The sequence below is a fragment of the Aptenodytes patagonicus genome, chromosome 13, assembly GCF_965638725.1.
Source record: "Aptenodytes patagonicus chromosome 13, bAptPat1.pri.cur, whole genome shotgun sequence".
Taxonomy (NCBI): Eukaryota; Metazoa; Chordata; class Aves; order Sphenisciformes; family Spheniscidae; genus Aptenodytes; species Aptenodytes patagonicus.
In genome coordinates, this window is record NC_134961.1 from 5,217,524 (window position 1) to 5,234,996 (window position 17,473).

Genomic DNA, 17,473 nt, shown 5'->3' on the forward strand with positions numbered 1-17,473 from the left:
CTGTGGGAGCCCCATGGCACCGGGAGCCCCACAGTGATGTTGTACCTCAAGCACGGGGCTCCCCCGGCGTCCGTGCCCTGCCGGGCAGCCGTGGCGGGTCTGCGGGATGTGCCCGCGGGCTGTATGCTGCCACCGGGCTGGGCTGTGCGCTGAGCTCCCGCTGCTGCTCCTTGGTTCGGCTCCGCATCGGTTGGGTCTCGGTTCTGGCTTCTCCATGTTCCTTTGGTTGCTTTTTTGTTTGCTGCTTTTTTTTTTCCTTTCTTTTTTTTTCTTTTTTTTTTTGGTGGCGCTGAGCGTGTCTCTATTATTTTGATTCTTTTCATTTTGTCTCTTGTTATGTTTTATTATCAGGTTCATGGGAGACTGTAACAATCCCCCAACAGTACCAAAAGATCCCGCTCCCGGCTTACGGGGCTGCTGTGCTAAACGGTGACGCCTCGTCCCATCCGTTCCATTCCCTGCCTCCACCTCCACCTCCACCACCACATTCCCATCAGACTCTTTTCAGTTCCTTTGGCTATCACAGGCTCTCCCCTAGCAGTGCCGACGAGCCGCGTTACGGACAAGGTAGTTCACCGCTCGCTTCGTGCTCTCGATGGATTTCTTTCTTTTCCTTTAAAGTGTGTATCGAGTCTTTTCTTTCTGCTCGGCCTCTCTCCCCCTTGCCGTGGTGTGTTTGCACGCGGGTGCGTGCAGGCGTGTGCAAGTGCGTGCATGTGGGTGCGTGTATGTGCATGCAGGCGTGTGCATGTGTGTGTGTGCATGCAGGCAGGCGTGTGCGTGCAGTGCGTGCAGGTGCGTGCACGCGTGCATGCCGTCGGCCCCCTCCCCTGCACGCCGTCTCCAGTGCTGCTGTAGCACTGCGGCCCACGGCTCTGCTGCCGGCACATCCCACCCTCACCACCCCGGTGTCCTTGGCTGCGGGGCAGGGCTGGAGGCAGCACGGTGCTGCCGGCTGTCCGCACTCTGCTCATGGCCCCTGCTCTCCTGCCCCCCCTTGTCTGGGTGTGTGGGGACCCCCAGAAACACTCTCCAGGCTCTGTGCCAGGGGGCAGGGCTGGGCAGCGCGGTGCCCGGCCGGGAGCCACGGGCGCAGGCACCCTCTGCAGCCTCCCCTGCAGGGTGTTCGACACCCAGTGAGCCGCTCTAAGCGGGTCAGGGCTGCGTGCTGAGAGTGGGAAGGGGCTGCGGTGCCGGGCATGCTTTCCTGGGGGATGCTCTCAGGGCTGGCTCAGCGCAGGCAGTGCCCAGCTAAACCCTGGGGACCATCCCCGCGGCGCGGGCAGGTGACGGATGCTGCAGGTCTATGTGTCGGGAGCGCCCGGAGAGCATATATTTGGCAGGGGGGTTTGCAGCAGTGCAGCACACACCATGCTCACAGGGGCTGCCACCAGCTGGCTGGGGGCTGGGGGTCTTTGCATGTGCCCCTGTGGCGGTGGCGCAGCAGGTTGTGTTGGGAGAGCACCGGGCTGGTCATGCTGGTGATGGGGACAAGGGAGCAAAACTTTTCCCTGGGGCTTTCTCTCCCTGCTGGGTCGCACTGAGCCTTACGCCTGCCTGGGCAGCGCGGGCTCCTCTCGGTGTGACCGCAGCACGTGCAGCTCAGGGACGTCCCAGCCTGATTGTGGCGTGGCCGTTTGTTCCCCCTCGCGCTCCTTCGGTGACTTTGTCACCTTGTACCATCCGCCCCCTGCTACGGCCCGGCCGCTAATGGGGCGAGTGGCTTAACGAATGAAAACAGCCTGGGCAGCGGCAGGGTGGCGATGCCCCGTACCTGGTGGCTGGCAGCGGGGCCGGGCTGAGCCGGGCTCCTCGGCAGCTGGCAGCGGGGCTGCGGCAGGACCGGGCCTCGCAGGGCTGTTGTCCATCTCATCTGATGCTGTTTTAAACCCCGGGCTCAGCGCTGGCCGTTCCCGGCCGGCCCTGGTGCGAGCAGGACCTGACAGAGGCGGGCAGCGCGGTGAGCCGGTGAAGGAGCGGTGCTTCGAGGGTGACCCTCGAGCCGTGCCCCACCAGGAGGGCCGGGTCCTCTCGCCCACTGTCGCCAGCTGCCATGGGGCACCCTGGGAAGCGCGGGGGGTTCAGCACCTGGTGCCTGGCCCCACGTGGCCCCTGCGTCCTCCCCCAGACGGGTGCAGGCAGTTGCAGGGGCATGGCCAGCGCCGTCTTGGCCGGGGCACTGTGGAGAGGGGGACCCTGCTCCCCACTGCTCAAGTTTGCGCGGCTCCCTTTGCTCCCCTGCACCAGGTCATGTCCCCATCCTGCTCCGCACAGGGACGACACAGTCCCTGTCCCCTGTCCGGGCTGAGCTGGGGCACTGGGACATCCCACCACAGGTCTGTCCCCGGCTGGTGGCAGGGAGGGGATGCCCTGCAGGACAGGGTCCCAGGGCTGGTCGCTGTCACCCTGTGCCAGCTGCTTGGGGCGGGGGGGGACAGGCCCCCGGGACAGTGCGGACATCCCTGGGCACGGCCACGGCCAGGGACCCCACATCTTCGCTGTGGGGTTTTCCCCGAGTGCGGCAGCGACAGGCCCCGGGGCTGCGGGTCGCCTCGCCCTGTGCCACACCGATGCGAGCCCGAGCGCGCAGAGCCACGCATGCCTGACGGCTGCTCTCTCTGCTCTGCCACCAAGGGTCCCGCGGGGCCGACATGAGCCCGTCCCACCTCTCACCGTCGCAGGGCGGATCGGGCGCTCCAGCTCCCACGGAGGAGATCTGGGTGCTGCGGAAACCCTTCACAGGTACGGTGGGTGCGCTGCTGGGACCCTCCCTGTCCCTGGGGGGGGTCATGTACCAGGACATGGCAGTGGCTCTGGCGGGACATGGCCACACTGCGGCATCCCCCAGCCTGGCCATGGGGCTCAATGCCCTGACGGCATCTCCTCTCTCTGTGCAGGTGGCGACCGCAGCAGCCTGGGCAGCACGGGCAGCGTGGCCTCTGCCCGCAGCTCGGGGAGCGGGCAGAGCGTGGGCAGTGGGGCGCATGCCCTGCACGCTGGCTCTGAAGGCGTCAAGGTAAGGCGAGCCCTGACGCGGCTGTGCCAGCCTGCGGTGGCACTCGGCTCTAGTCCCGGCACTGGCGCTTGCCCTGGGGCAGGCATTTGCTGCCTTGGCAGCTGCCCCTGGTCCCTGCTGGGGTTGATGCTTGGCCAGGTGCTGTGAGGTCCTACCGGCACCCAGCGTGCCACCAGCCGTGGCTGTCACCGATGGTGGCTACCAGCATGTCCCCTCCTGGCTGGCCCCCCGACTGCTGGCTGGGCCTGGGCTCAGCCCCTGGCACGACGTCCTGCCGCGCTGCAGGACCGGGCAGGGGCTGCCTGCAGCGTGTGCAGGGTCCGGCCGAGGCTGCGTGCCGTGCCTCTGCTGCCGCTCGCAGGGTGCCTCCGCACTGCGCACTGCCTGCTGCGCTGCACGCTGCGCTGCATGCTGTGTGCTGCCACCGGCATGCTGCCCGCTGCAGCTCCGCACTGCACAGAGCCGTCTGCCTGCTGCTGCCAGCACACAGCCCACTGCATGCTCCTGCCTGCACGTTGCACGCTGCGCACTGCTGCCTGCACATTGCGCACTGCTGCCTGCACATTACGCACTGCACGTTGCTCACTGCACCCTGCAGCCTGGGGTGTCCCGTCCCCGGGCTGAGGCACCTGCGAGCCCACCTCCCCCGGCATCCTGCCTGCGTTAGGCCAGAGCAGGCTGGGCACCGGGATCCGCGTACCCCTGAGCCGAGCACCGTGCTGACGGCCGTGGGGGCTCTGCTTTGCGGGCGAGGGGGGGGGGTCCCTGCAGCCCGCTCTGGCAGCCTGGGCTGGGCGTGCGTCAGGCTGGATTCGGGGTGCCGCGGCACCGCGGGCTCCCGCGCCTGCGAAGCACCATCTGTGCTGCTCCCGCTCTCCCCGCCGCAGCCCGAATCTGCTGCGCCCCTCCCTGCCCACCCTCACCCGGGCTGGCGGCGGGGCGGCCACCGCAGCACCCGCAGCACCCACAGCACCCGCGGCACGCGCCCCCCGCCGCCTGCCCGCCTCACTCCTGCCTGCTCTCCCCCCTTCCCGGGGTGTTTTTCAGCTGCTGGCAACGGTCCTTTCCCAGAAGGCTTCTGCGCAAGAGACTGCCGTGGGCGATGGGCCGGCCAAGGCGCAGGACATCCCCGCAGGTGCGTGCTGCCAGCCGCCCGGCTGCCGGGAGCAGGAGGAGCCCTGGCCCTGCCGCGGGCGTGCCGTGGATCCAGGGATTTGTCTTTTTTTTTATTGCCACGGCACCCGTCGCCAGAAGAAAAACGTGTGGGTAAAAAATGACTCTCTCGCCTTTCGGCTGCTGCCAGGCCTTCTCCTGCCTCGGTTAGTGGGGGCCCCGTGGGGGGCGGGGGGGGGCGGCGCGGGCGGGCGGGGGGCGGCAGCGCTCCTCCCCAGCCCCTTCCCTTCTCTGGCCCCCCGCCAGCCCCGCCGGAGCCCGAGCTGGGGGTCCCCCCCGCCACTGCCAGCACTGTCCGGGGGGCCACGGGCGGGGGCTGCCCTGGTAGCGGGGAGCATGGCCACACCGCGGGGGTGCCCACGCCGCGGGGAGGCACGTGCTGGGGGTGGGGGGGGGCAGACGGGAGATGCACATGCGGGGAGGATGCACACGTGGGAGATGAACGTGCGGGGGGATGCCCGGGCTGCGGAGATGCACACGCAGGGGGGATGGAAACCCAGGGCGGGGGGATGCGCACACGAAGGTGGGGGGATGCACACATGGAGGGGGGATGCACACGTTGCCGGGGGGGGGGAAGCACATGCTGGAGAGATGCACATGCAAGTGGGATGCAGACGTGAAGGAGATGCACATGGCAGAGGGATGTACATGTGAGGAGGATGCCCACGCAAGTGGGATGCAGATGCCAGAAGGATGCACACACGGAGGATGCACACACACACGGGGGGGGATGCGCACACACACACACACGGGGGGGATGCGCACGCACACACACACATCGGATGCTCATGCGCACACACACACACACACGGGGGGGGAAATGCACACACATGGAGGGTGCAGTTGCCAGCGGGAGGGAAGGGGCTGGTCTTGCTGGTCCTGATCAGAAATTTCTGGGCAGCCCTCGTCACCCCCAGGGCTGGTTAAGGCACCAGTTGGAGGGTGGGCGCCTCAGGGCTGCCTGGGTGCCTGTACCGGCGTCCTGGGGGATGAGGCAGCTCGTGCCAGCCCAGCCGGGCCGCTCGCTGTGGGGCACAGCGGGTGAACAAGCCCTGTCCTGGGTTGGTGGCATGGCCGGAGGAGCAGGGACGGAGGGCTTTGGGCAGTGGGACCCTTCTGACTGCTGCCTTGGGAACCAGGGAAACCCGCTCTGCTCCCGCTGCAGCTGGGTGCCTCCGCTCGGGGCCACGCTGGGTGGAAGGTGTTGCGGCACCCCGGCCCCCGGCTGGGCTGGGGGCTCGCCTGGCTCTGGGGGGGTGGGCAAGGGCAACAGCATGGGCTGCCCCAGCAGTGCCATGGCACCTGGGAGCTGTGTACACCATGGTGCTGGTGGCCGGGCGCCCTGCAGAGCCCCATGCAGATGCAGCCCTCGCTGTGAGCCCCGTGCCAGCGCGGCCAGCCTCACCAGGATTCAGCAATAGGGTTTGCGACCCAACGGCAGTGCCTGGGCATGGTGCCCCGCACCACTCCTGCCCGTCCCGGGGGAGCAGACCCCATGTCCAGGGCACCCCAGGGTGCTCCGGGCTGCTGTGCTGGGGCGGGTGTCGCTCTCCTATGCCTGCCCTGGCCCTGCCAACCCGGGGGCTGTGGCTGTGCCATCCCACCCAGGGCAGGGGCTTGGCTCCCCACCTTGCTTGGCCAGAGCCCGGGGGCTGCGCGGCCCCAGTCCCGCTAACCGCTGCCTCTCCGGCAGGTTCATCGCGGTCGCAGAGCATGGCCAGCTCCCCGTACGCCCCCCAGCCCCCCGCCGAGCCCCAGCTGAAGAAGATGGAGCCGCCGTCGGAGGGGAAGGTGAGCGAGGAACGCTGGGGTGGCGTGGGGACCCCCACCATGGAGTGTGGTGTCGAGGGGGGGCACGGGCACAGCCACGCGGCAGGGCTACCCCCCCACACACACCCATAGCCGCAGGTGCCTTGGCAGCCCTGTGATGCGAGCACCAAGGCTGGCATGGCTCTGGGTGCTGGCCGTGATGGCAGTGCCTGTGGGGTGCTGTGCCGTGCCATGAGCCAGTGGCGTGAGTCATCCCTGCGGCTGCCGGTCCCCCCTGCTCCATGGCACCAGCCCCCTGCACACCCCGGGGGACAGGCGTGTGCCCGGGGTACCCCAAGCCACGGGGCCACGCAGCCTCTCTGCGGTGCCAGCTCCCAGCCAGGGCCTCCTGCCGGCACATGGACGGGTGTGGGGACAGCCCCGGGGGACACGGGCAGGGACAGTGGGTCCCCATTCCCTGGGCTGCCCCGAGCCCTCTGTACCTCTCCCCAGAGCTCGGAGACGGTGTACCAGTGGCTCTGCAAGTTCCAGCTGCAGCTCTACGCGCCCAACTTCATCAACGCTGGCTACGACATCACCACCATTAGTCGGATGACACCGGAGGTTAGGCCACGGGGATGCCGGGGCTGGCCGGTACCGCAGAGAGGGGGGCACAGCCGGTGCAGGGCGGTGCTGACCCCCCTCTCTGCCCCAGGACCTCACAGCCATCGGTGTCACCAAGCCGGGGCACAGGAAGAAGATTGCCTCTGAGATCAACAACCTCAATATCCCCGAGTGGCTGCCAGAGTACAAGCCGGTAAGGGCTGCGCAGGGCTGGGGATGGCAAAGCCACAGCCAGGGCGGCACTGGGGACCCGGCCATGCTGGGAGTTCGGCAGCCGGTCCCCTCCAGGGAGGCGGTGGCACAGAGGGGATGAGAGTGGGAGCTGGCTCGCTGCTCCCAGATGGCACCCACATCCCACGGTCCTGAAGCTGTGCACGTCCCCTCCTGATAGCTCAGGGACCGTCAGGCTGGTGCCAGCTGCCACCACGTGGACGTGACACCGTGTGTCCCCTGACACCCCTCCTGCCCCATCGGCTGAGCATGGCAAGGGGCTTCCCATGGGAACAGGGCTGGGCATGGCCCCAGGTGATTGAGGAGCACAGGGACAGCGTGGGGACAAGGGGAACCCCCTGGGGCTGTCCCCCAGCAAGATGGGATCACCTGCGTGGCATGGGTGCTGCGGTGCTGGGGGGGTGCCAGGGCCAGATCCTGCTGCCAGCCGGCGCTGAGCCATGCCCCGTGCTCCCCCCAGGCCAACCTGGCGCTGTGGCTCTCCATGATCGGCCTGTCCCAGTACTACAAGGTGCTGGTAGAGAACGGCTACGAGAACATCGACTTCATCACCGACATCACCTGGGAGGACCTGCAGGAGATTGGCATCACCAAGCTGGGTAAGGTCCCATGCCGCAGCCCTGGCTGTGGCAGCCCCAGCCCCCGGCGGTGGCACTGATGCCCCGTGGTGTCCCCAGGCCACCAGAAGAAGCTGATGCTGGCGGTGAAGAAGCTGGCGGAGCTGCAGCGCACCGAGCTGGGCAAGTATGAGCCAGGCACGCTGAAGAGGAAGGCGGCGGCGGCGGCGGCATGCCCGGAGGTGCTGGCCATCGAGTCCCCCCCGCCGGAGCCGCCCGAGTGCCAGTCGCCCAAGATGACCACCTTCCAGGACAGCGAGCTCAGCAGCGAGCTGCAGGTGGCCATGACAGGCGAAGCCCCCGAGGAACCCCCTGAGAAGGTGGCGAACCCCGCGGCCCCTGGCTACCGCTCGCCCCCGGGGCTGGGCGGCCGCACCAGGCTGATGAGCAGCTCACAGGAGCTGCTGGGGGATGGCCCACGGGCCCCCCCCGCCGCCGCCATCTCCAAGAGCCAGGAGTACCTGGCAGAGGGGGCTGGTGAGGGCCCCCCTGCACCACCCAAGGAGGGGCGCCCACCCCGACACGGCCACCCCGTCAAGCGCGCCAGCGTGCCACCGGTGCCTGGCAAGCCCCGGCAGCCCTTCCCATCCTCCGCTGGACACCTGACACCACCGCAGACCCCCGGCAAGCCACGGCCCCCCTCCCCGCAGGGCCCGCCGGTGCCCCACGCCACCGCCAAGGTGAAGCCCACCCCGCAGCTGCTGCCGCCGGGCGAGCGCCCTGCGTCACCCCGCTCCCTGCCCCAGTCGCCCACCCACCGTGGCTTCGCCTATGTCTTGCCGCAGCCCGCTGAGGGTGAGGGGGGGCCCCCGGGGGTGCCCGTCCTGCCTGTCTCGGTGCCGGTGCTGTGTCTGCCACCGGCGGGCGAAGGCGAGGAGGAGCCAGGGCGGCCGAAGAAGCGGGCGCACAGCCTGAACCGCTACGCCGCCTCTGACAGCGAGCAGGAGCGGGACGAGCTGCTGGTGCCGGACGCGGGGCCCTACGCCACCGTCCAGCGGCGCGTGGGGCGCAGTCACTCGGTGCGGGCGCCCGCCGGCAGCGACAAGAACGTCAACCGCAGTCAGTCCTTCGCTGTCCGCCCCAAGAAGAAGGGGCCCCCGCCGCCTCCCCCCAAGCGCTCCAGCTCCGCCATCTCCAGTGCCGGCATGGCTGAGGACTTCCCCAAGGAGGGTGAGGGCGAGGCGGCTGCCGGGCCCCTCACCGCCGAGGGGGAGAGCCGCCGGGAGCAGCGGCGGGCCAGTGACCTGGGCGGCAGTGTGGACACGGGCAGCGCTGGCAGCGTGCGCAGCATCGCGGCCATGCTGGAGATGTCCTCCATCGGTGGTGGGGCTCGGGCGCTGGCGCTGCAGAAGCCGCACGGGGCCGGCGGGCCAGGGCCAGCCAAGGCGCCCGAGGGCTACTACCTGCAGCCAGGGGCCCCCCCAGGCAGCCCTGAGCGTGCCCGCGTGGCCACCGTCCTGGCCACCGTCAAGCACAAGGAGGCCATCGGGCTGGACGGGGAGGTGGTGAACCGGCGCCGGACCATCAGCGGCCCCGTCACCGGGCTGGTGGCAGCCGCCCGCCGCGAGCGTGCCGACAGCATGCGGTCGGAGGCGGGCACCGACGGCCCCGGTGAGCGGCTGCGGGTCGAGCGCGGCGGCTCCCCGGACGGCATCCCCTTCGCCGAGGAGGGCAACCTCACCATCAAGCAGCGGCCACGGCCCCTGGGGCCGGCCCGAGGGGAGGTGGGCGAGGGTCTGTCCCCAGCCCACCGCCACGGGGACCTTGCCAAGGTGGAGGCCAGTGCCACGCTCAAGCGGCGGATCCGGGCCAGGCAGAGCCAGCAGGACGGCGTCCGCTTCGTCCTCACCGAGTCCGACACCGTCAAGCGCCGGCCCAAGGCCAAGGACAAGGAGCCGGCGCTGGAGCCGGCCCCGCTTGCCGTCTACCAGAACGGCACCGGCACAGTCAAGCGGCAGCCGGCCTCCGAGCTGAGCGGGGCTGAGCCGCCCCCCACTCCGCCGCCCGCTGCCCGCCCCGACGGCCCTGACTACGCCCCGCCGCCCGCCGAGCCCAAGAAGCCCTTCAAGCCACCAGTGTCCCCCAAGCCTGTGCTGACGCAGCCGCCCCAGAAGGTGCCTGGGCCGCCGGCACCCATCCCCAAAAAGGTGCCCATCCCGAGCCCCGGCAGCCCAGGTAGGTGCCTCTCCAGCCCCCCAGGATGGGAGCTCCCTGGGGCAGATGCCGGGGGTCCCGGCCGGCCCCGCTGCCTTTCTGCCCCTCTCCCTTCTCTCCGCAGAGGTGAAGCGGGTCCACGGCACGCCACCCCCGGTGTCCCCCAAGCCCGTGCCGCCCCCCACGGCGCCGAAGCCCCCCAAGCCCCACACCGCCATCCAGTCGGTGAGCGCCAGCTCCACGCCTGCCCCGTCCCCCGCCCGGCAGCTGGGCGCCACCGCCGCCAAGCCGTCCAGCACGCCGCCCTCGCTCTGCTCCAGCCCCGCCAAGCCCCTCTCGCCCGGCGCGCAGCCCCAGCAGGTGCCGGTGAAGCCGCCGCGCTCCACCATCGCCGGCCCCTCTGTTGACAGCGCCGGCCCCGAGCTGGCGCAGCAGAAGCTGGAGGAGACGAGCGCGTCCCTGGCTGCCGCGCTGCAGGCTGTGGAGGAGAAGATCAAGCAGGAGGACAGTCAGGCGGCAGAGTAAGGGGGCGCGGGGCAGCGGCCGGTGGTCCCTGGGGAGGGCGCGGGGCTGTGCTGTGCCACTGAGCTGCATGGGGATGGGGTGGGTCAGGAGGCCACAAGCATCGCGGGCAGGGGATTGGGCTGTGCCACCATGGCGGGAGTGGGACTGTTGACAGGGGTGACGTTGGGGGAACACTGTGCCGGAGCATCACGGGGCCCTGGCTGGAGCTGTGTTAGGGAGATGGCGCTGGGGGACACTGTACCGGAGCAGCCACGGGCAGGGGGACCTGGGCATGCGGGTGCACTGGGGGCTGTCTTGGAGAGGTGACACTGGGGGACACCGAGCCAGAGCATTGTGGGTCTGGGCTGGCCCCAGCCGTGCAGTGGCACTGGGGTCTGCACTGTGGGGGTGACGCTGGGGACACGGTGCTGAGCACCGCAGGGCAGACGGGGGCAGGAGGGCCCTGCACGGGGCAGAGGCGACCGTGCGGTGCCGCCGTCCTGTGCGCGGCGCTGACCCGTCCCCACCCCTCACTCAGCTCGGCCGTGGAGTCGAAGAGCACCGTGAGCATCCTGGACGACATCGGCAGCATGTTTGACGACCTGGCGGACCAGCTGGACGCCATGCTGGAGTGAGGGGCGCCAGGGCCCCGCGAACCTCAGGGCTTACGTGGGCACAAGGGCACAACGATCCACGACTTCCCCCCCCCCCCCCCCCCGGCCCCGCCGCCCTCCCCTGTCCCCTTTGTACAGCCGTCCCCTCCCGGACACCCCGTCCCTCGGGGTTTGCACAAAGAAGAAGATACCTCAGGATTGTGCTCACGGACTCGGCGCTGGCTCCGGCGGGACTCCCTTTTGCAGAAGCAAAAAAAAAAACCCACAAAAAACAAAAAAACAAACCAACAGAAGAAATGAAGCGACACGCCCTGGACCGAAACGTCCCCCCCCCCCCACTGGCTGCCGGGGCTCTGGGGGGGGGGGGTCTCTCTACCTACCTGTCCGGTGGCCGCCGCCATCGCGCCCGTGCCCTGCCGGCCCTGGCGCCGCGGGTCGCCGCGGCCCGAATGTAGCACAAGCCCTGCCCGGCGCGGCGGCCTCGGCGGCGGCTCCGTCAGCGGCGTGCCATGTGTCGCCGATGGCATTTGCTGGTGGACGCTGCGGCCGCGCCGGTGGCGGGTCCGGGTGGGCAAATGCACTTGGGTTTCTTTTCTCCTTTTTTAGTTTTCCTTTTTTAATTTTCTTTCTTTTTCTGTCGTCGTTCGCTGGGGGCGGGCGGGGCGCGGGGGTCCCGCCGCGGCGTCGCACCGGGCTGGGGGCTGCCCCGTGGAGGGATGCTGCCCGAGGGGCGCGGGGGCCTGGCCGCGGGGCTCCCCTTCGCGGGGGCTTTGCCTCAGGGCTGGGAAGGGGGTTTAGTTTGCGTTGGTTGCAAATCGGGGAGCGAACGCCCCACCTCGGGGCCCTCGGCGGCGCGGGCGGGCGGGCGGGGGGCAGCGGGACGTGCCCCTGCCCGGCCCCTCCCCGCCGGGGGAGAGGACAGTGATAAGCTATAAAGAAGTATTAATTTATTGGAGGGGGGAAAAAAAAAAAAAAAGATATAAACCAGATTTCCCCCACCCCCAAAATAATAAAAAGAATAAACTTTAACAAATATATATTTAAAAGATTTAAAAATATTAGCAATTATATATAAAGCAGTTTAAAAGAAATCAAGAGAAAACTGGATTTTAGCTTGAGAAAAACTATTAGATTATACTAAGCTGTGTGTCTTGTGGCAAACTCATTCTAAGAGTAGCACAATATTTACCTTTTCTCTGGGTGGAAGGTACGTGCAAGCAGTTCTGTTCGGGTCTTTCCGTTGGGATTCAGTGTCACGTCTTTATTTTTACACCATTAAGAACTCAAAGGATGTGCCTTGTTTTACGGAGGTTTTCGTTAATTCTTCTACTGGAGGTGTTTCATTTCTTTTGGAGTGTCTTCAGGTTTTGGGGGTTTTTTTTTTTTGGTTTTGTTTTGGTTTTTTGGCATTCGTTTGGTGTGCGCGTGTGTGTGGGTGTGCGTGGGTGTGCACGCGGGGGTGCGTGTGCTCGCGTGCGTCCTCCGGGACGCACCGCTGTATATTCATGTATAAACTGGAGTTGGAGTCTGGTTCAGTCGCTTGAGTCCTGATGAATGCATTTTTTGCTTGTGGTTTCAAAACGAAGTGTTGCTGTTCCTTTCTTTTCTTGAGACGTACAGAGTGGTCTCTCTCTCCGCCTTCCTCTCCCCCCCTCCCTCTCCCCCCTCCCCGTCTCTCCCGTTGTGGTCGCTGATCCAGATGTGTTTGGCACAACTTTGAAATTTCTTTTAAAAAAAAAAAAAAAACCACAAAAAATACTTTAAAAATAACAAAAAAAAAAAAATCACCCGCCTGAAAATATCTGTTGAAAAGAAAAAAAAATTGTATCTAAAAAAAAAAAAAATCCATAAAGTTCTACATGATGGATATATACATATATATATTTTTTATGATTAAGTTATGGACTCTGTATCGTATCCCATCTGTCAAGCTATGCATCTTGGTGCTTCTCCCTGCTCTTCTGTGCTTAGATTTCACCTCTACTCGTCTTACTCTTCCTGTTCTGAATAGTAGATGGCTCGTGGTGCTGTGAAGAAGTTTGCTCCTATACGAAGTCTGGCAACAAATATTTAAAGAAAAATAAAAAAATAAAACCCCTGCCGGGCTGCCACCACTGTTTGTGTCCAAGAAACCTCAGCCATCGCGTGCAATGGCTCCCGCCGCGCGGCCGGGGCTGGCAGGCGGCCGCGGCGTCCCGGGCCGTGCCGGCACAGCGGGTGCGTGGGTGCCGGATGCTGCGGTGCACGCGGGTCCTTCTGGCGCGGTCGTGTCTTGCTGGGCGTACGCGCTGCACGGTCCGAGGCCACCCTTGGGTGCCTCTGCAGTGGCCGGGCCGGGTGCCGGTGCTGGGGGTGCTGTGTGGCAGCCTGGCTCCCCCCGCCCCCCGAGGTGCCCAGCCCCTGCACCCCATTTTTCACAGCGGCCGTGGCCGTGCCCACCCCTCCGGGGCAGCCAAACGTGGCTCTCGGCAGCAGCCGTGGGGTGGACAGGCGCAGGCTGGAGGCAGGGGCTGCCGCAGGACCGGTGCTGGCCGCCAGCTCCCGCCGAGAGCCTGCAATAACTCACGCTGGCCAGGAGCAACTCTTTCCGCTTTTATTGTCAATGAAGAAATAATCAAATCTATATTACAATCTTAAAAACAGTAGAAAATGTGAGTAAAAATGCAACGGAGGCTTTTTCTCTTTAATGTGGAGACCATTATTACAGGGTGGTGAACAATGGGCTTGTGTTATTTGAGAACTAGCTGTGGCATAAAAATCGTACCTGGCTACTCAAGAAAACACCTCTTCCCAGATGGATCAGCCTGACATCTTGGCAGTAAAATTAAATACTAGAGACACGAAGGGGTCGGGGTCCCAACCCAGGGCAAGGCCTAATGCTCAGTTCTACCATTTACAAAGGGACCAGCCTCCCAGCGTCGCCGCCCTGGCCAGGCTGGCTCCTGCCCGTGACAAGCTGAACCATTGAGTCCCATCACTGGCCAAGGGCTGTGCTGCATCTGCACCGCTGCCCCGCGGGGCTGCCGTGGCCTGGAGGCCCAGCTTCGCCCCAGCGAAGGGGGATGGCCCCAGAGGATGCTCCCCAGCTGGGGGGGACGCAGGCAGAGGAGGGCACCCTGCGGTGCGGAAGGCACTGGCACCGGAACGGCTTCCTCTGCATTTCCAATCGTATACGGCAGATCTGAGGGGACATCTGGGGCATCCGTGGGCCAGACCCGTCCCGAGAGCTGCCAGCCGGGGTCCTTGCGGGTGGGAGAACCGGCCGATGGGCAGCGGCAGGCAGTGGTCGGTGCGGAGAGGAGCTGCAGCAGTTACTTCATAGTGGTGTTAGTCACCCAGCAGGCCGACGGAGGGGAGGTGTTTTTGGTCTTTCAGTGTGCAGGACTAGTGTGGCGCTCTCACTAGCACGTCCAGACCTGTGGAGGAGAGACAACAGGAACCCGTGGCGGTGACTGTTCTGAGCAGCTCTGTGGGCTTCTCTTCATCCTCTCGTGGAGCTTCCCTTTGGGCTTCCAGCGTCCACAACACCCTCCGCCAAGAGTTAAACCTCCCACCCGTTGAGAACCACCCCCTTGTTTGTTTGAAGGCGGCTCCTAACTCAGTTAATGCCCTAGTTCTACTACTGGAAGAGAACGAACCACCAAGGAGAAACCTGAGGAAACCAACCTTTACAGTGCTGTCCACAGCGCCGGAGAATAGGCGGCCCCTGGAGACTGCGAGGGCAGTGACGCTACCCTGGTGTCGCAGCAGCGTCTGAGTACAGATCATGTTGTCCATGCTCCACACCTACGGGCACACAGGAGGCGTGAGCCAAGAGAGCGGCACGGGCTCTGACACATCCCGAGCACCGGGAGGGACAGGGGATGCTGAGGGCCACAGGGTTCAAGCCAGGTGACACAAAATATGAGGCCACGTGGCACGCAGGGATGAGGATCCCCCGTCCTCCCTTCCCCTCAGGGCTGTCCGTTTTTAAAAGCAGTGCCAAATGCACAGACGCAGCTGCACGTCCCTGGACACGTACCCTGAGAGACCGGTCATACGACGCACTGAAGACTTTGGTTTGATCCGGCGTGGAGATGACAGCGAGGGCGTAGACCGTACCCACGTGCCCAGTCAGCGTGCGGACTTGTTCCTTTGTCTCTATATCCCAGACCTACGGGGGAGAGCAGGGCTCGGAGGTTGCACTGGGCTGCAGGCCACCGACTTCTCCTCCGAGAGGTGCGTCCACCTCCACGCACACCTCCAGGGTGGGTGCTGTGCACCCATGCTCTGGGTGTGCCATAAAGGGGACCGGCAGAGCCAGGTCCCCGTCTCCTTGCCCCTCTCCCCCAGCCCCAGGCCAACCAGTGCGTCAAACCCCGCAGCCCTTACATGGATGAGGTTCTCGTAGGTGCCACACACAATGTGGTGGTTTGTCACAGCGATGGAGTAGACGCTGCCTCCTGATGTCTGCAGCACGTGGACACACTCCAAGTTGCGGATGTCCCAGATCTGAAAGAGACGCCGGAGCAAAGGCAGGATGAGAGCCATGCAGGGACCCCTCTCCAGGAGGGAGCTCCCTTGAAGCTCTTCTCCAGCCACGCATGGAGTCAGCCTGGCTCCACGTGTGCCCAAATCACATCTTTAAGGACAAATCTGTCCGGCTGGGAATGTTCAGTACTGATGAGCAAAGTCCTGCTATCTTATTTAGCTGCCCAGCTTTGAACATCCAGGCTGAAAAAGTTGTGGAGGTTGCACACCTTGTGTGTGTGACTATGCACACACATGTGCACACACAACCCAGTCATGATAGCACTAAAAACCGATGCAGACAAATTAACAGGGATTTATTAACACCGAGGAGGGAAACTTCAAATTCTCTTGTGTCACCCAGATGCTGAGAGGTGAACTATTCATCAAAGCCTGAGCCAACACAGATGAGGGCAGTTCGGAAACCACATGCAGATTTATGGTAACTCTGCAGCCAGACAGTGACCTTCTCCTCTTATCAGCAGGACTGTCAGCGCAGATAACGCTGCGGCAGCTGCGGAGGCAGCGTGAGGCGCCATAGCTGTGAGGCCGCATTTTATCTTAGCGAGCATCCCCCAGCAGCTGCTCTCCCAAGGACCAGCCAGAGCCCAGCCTTTTGTGCCTGCAAAGATGCAATCAGCGCAGTAAAATCTAGTGTGTCAGCAACGCTACAGCAGTGCTCTCGCATCCTAGCAGCTACCTTTTGTCCTGCTCCACCAACCCATGCTGCAGAATACAGATACGTAGAGGCACGGGGAGAGCCGATGGCTTACGGTTGCCACGAGTCTCAGGGTCCCACCTTGATTGTTTGGTAAGATCCGCTGTAGAGATAGTTTTGAGAAGCCACCAGCGCTCGCACCCAGTGATTGAGACCTGTCAGCTCCTTCTTCAGTTTGAGCTCGGTACCTACAATATCCCAGACCTGCGGAAAGCACAAACACACACACACGGAGAGTCTCAGTGGGACTGGGCAGTGACGGGGCAGAACAGGTCAGCCTCTAGCTCGGGGGCCAGGCGCTGCCCACCCCTGCCCAGCCAGCCAGCACAAGGCCCTACCAGCCTTGTAGGGGAACCTCGCGCTGGCTCTCCTGCCCCATGGGAATCGCCTGAACCCACTGACTTGCAGATAAAACACACAATAACTATGCTGAATAGGCATGTTCCCTGAGGGCCTGGGAGAGCTCGCTTGGAGCCTGCATTATCACTGGCAGAGACCCTTCCCTAGCAGAGCCGTGGGCTTGAAAAACCTAAACCAAATCTACAGTAAAGAACTGCTCTGGACTTCCACTCCCAGCCTGTCCCCACAAAGCTCCATTCCCACAGCTCCTGGGAAACCCTGGCCGAAGCCCCCAGCACGCAGGGATCGACGGATCTCACCCCGCCGCTCCAAGCAGCACTACTGGCCTGCTCGGCTCATCTGGCAGAAAGTGGCTGGGGACGACAAAAACAAAAGGCCCCAAGTTCTCCTTCTGCTTAGTGCTGTCTCACTGCTCCTCCAGCCCCGAGCGCTCTCTAGATAGCTGAACCACTCCAGGCCCCAGATAAAGAAAAGAGCATGCGCCCTCTTACAGATGGATGGTCCCATAAGCCGTCTCACCAGGAGCTGGAAACAGAACCATGGGAATCCAGCCAAGGCTTTAAAGGGCAACTTGCAAAGCTGTTCCCTGATTTCTGCATGCTTTAGGTAAAGAATGCAGATTCAAGATCCTTTGGAGGGGCTTTCAAAACAGGCAGCCTGAATCCCCAGCCAATTTTGGAACCCAGACACAATTCCCAATGGTCTGAGTAGGTCTGTTGGGGGCCCAAGGACACACACACTCAGGAACTGCCAAGATACTCCTCCCGCAGCCTCAGGTTTACAGAGTTAGAAGAAACAAAAGTTGTTTTTTCAGCCAGGTCCCAGAGCATCTTTGACTTCAGCACAGAGCATGGGCTAAACCTCTGCAGTGCTGGCTGCTCTGTGTAGCTGTGCTTCTCTGTGGCTCAGGAGAGCGTAGTAACAAGGTCACCTACAGACCAAAATGCCACTTTCTTCCTGCTTGGACACTGCTGCCTGACAGTTTGTACCATCAGTCCCCAACCAGACCAAGAGAAGCCACCCCAGAGCTCTACCTTGATGGCTTTGAGAGAGCCGCTGAACAGCATGTTGTGCGAGGAGACCAAAGTGCAAACAGGATTGTCATGTGCTCGGATCGTGTTCACCTTCTGCAGGTTTTGAATATCCCAGACCTGCAAAGGAGAAGAGCAGCGCCCGTCAGGGGCAGGGGCAGGCCCCTTGTGCT

At 64.2% G+C, this 17,473-nt stretch overlaps 2 protein-coding genes across 5 annotated transcripts in view; one reads left to right on the plus strand and one right to left on the minus strand.

The window, feature by feature from the left end:
* The window catches only part of CASKIN1 (CASK interacting protein 1), a 32,559-nt gene extending 21,790 nt beyond the window's left edge, over window positions 1-10,769 (plus strand). The window contains exons 11-21 of one of the 2 annotated variants that reach the window (XM_076351099.1): window positions 352-567; window positions 2,635-2,742; window positions 2,898-3,016; window positions 4,064-4,151; window positions 5,883-5,980; window positions 6,452-6,562; window positions 6,654-6,755; window positions 7,254-7,392; window positions 7,471-9,585; window positions 9,689-10,085; window positions 10,607-10,769. In XM_076351099.1, the coding sequence (XP_076207214.1) occupies window positions 352-567; window positions 2,635-2,742; window positions 2,898-3,016; window positions 4,064-4,151; window positions 5,883-5,980; window positions 6,452-6,562; window positions 6,654-6,755; window positions 7,254-7,392; window positions 7,471-9,585; window positions 9,689-10,085; window positions 10,607-10,703 (3,590 nt within the window). In that variant the 3' untranslated portion in view covers window positions 10,704-10,769. The remainder of the gene's footprint in view (window positions 1-351; window positions 568-2,634; window positions 2,743-2,897; window positions 3,017-4,063; window positions 4,152-5,882; window positions 5,981-6,451; window positions 6,563-6,653; window positions 6,756-7,253; window positions 7,393-7,470; window positions 9,586-9,688; window positions 10,086-10,606) is intronic. The other variant, XM_076351100.1, reaches the window with a different exon arrangement.
* Window positions 10,770-13,261: 2,492 nt separating this feature from the next.
* The window catches only part of TRAF7 (TNF receptor associated factor 7), a 37,008-nt gene continuing 32,796 nt past the window's right edge, over window positions 13,262-17,473 (minus strand). For all 3 annotated transcript variants that reach the window (XM_076350856.1, XM_076350858.1, XM_076350859.1), the window contains 6 exons: window positions 17,304-17,420; window positions 15,991-16,113; window positions 15,054-15,173; window positions 14,704-14,835; window positions 14,349-14,468; window positions 13,262-14,098 (listed from right to left, as the gene is read on the minus strand). In XM_076350856.1, coding sequence (XP_076206971.1) covers window positions 14,084-14,098; window positions 14,349-14,468; window positions 14,704-14,835; window positions 15,054-15,173; window positions 15,991-16,113; window positions 17,304-17,420 — 627 coding nt within the window. In that variant the 3' untranslated portion in view covers window positions 13,262-14,083. The remainder of the gene's footprint in view (window positions 14,099-14,348; window positions 14,469-14,703; window positions 14,836-15,053; window positions 15,174-15,990; window positions 16,114-17,303; window positions 17,421-17,473) is intronic.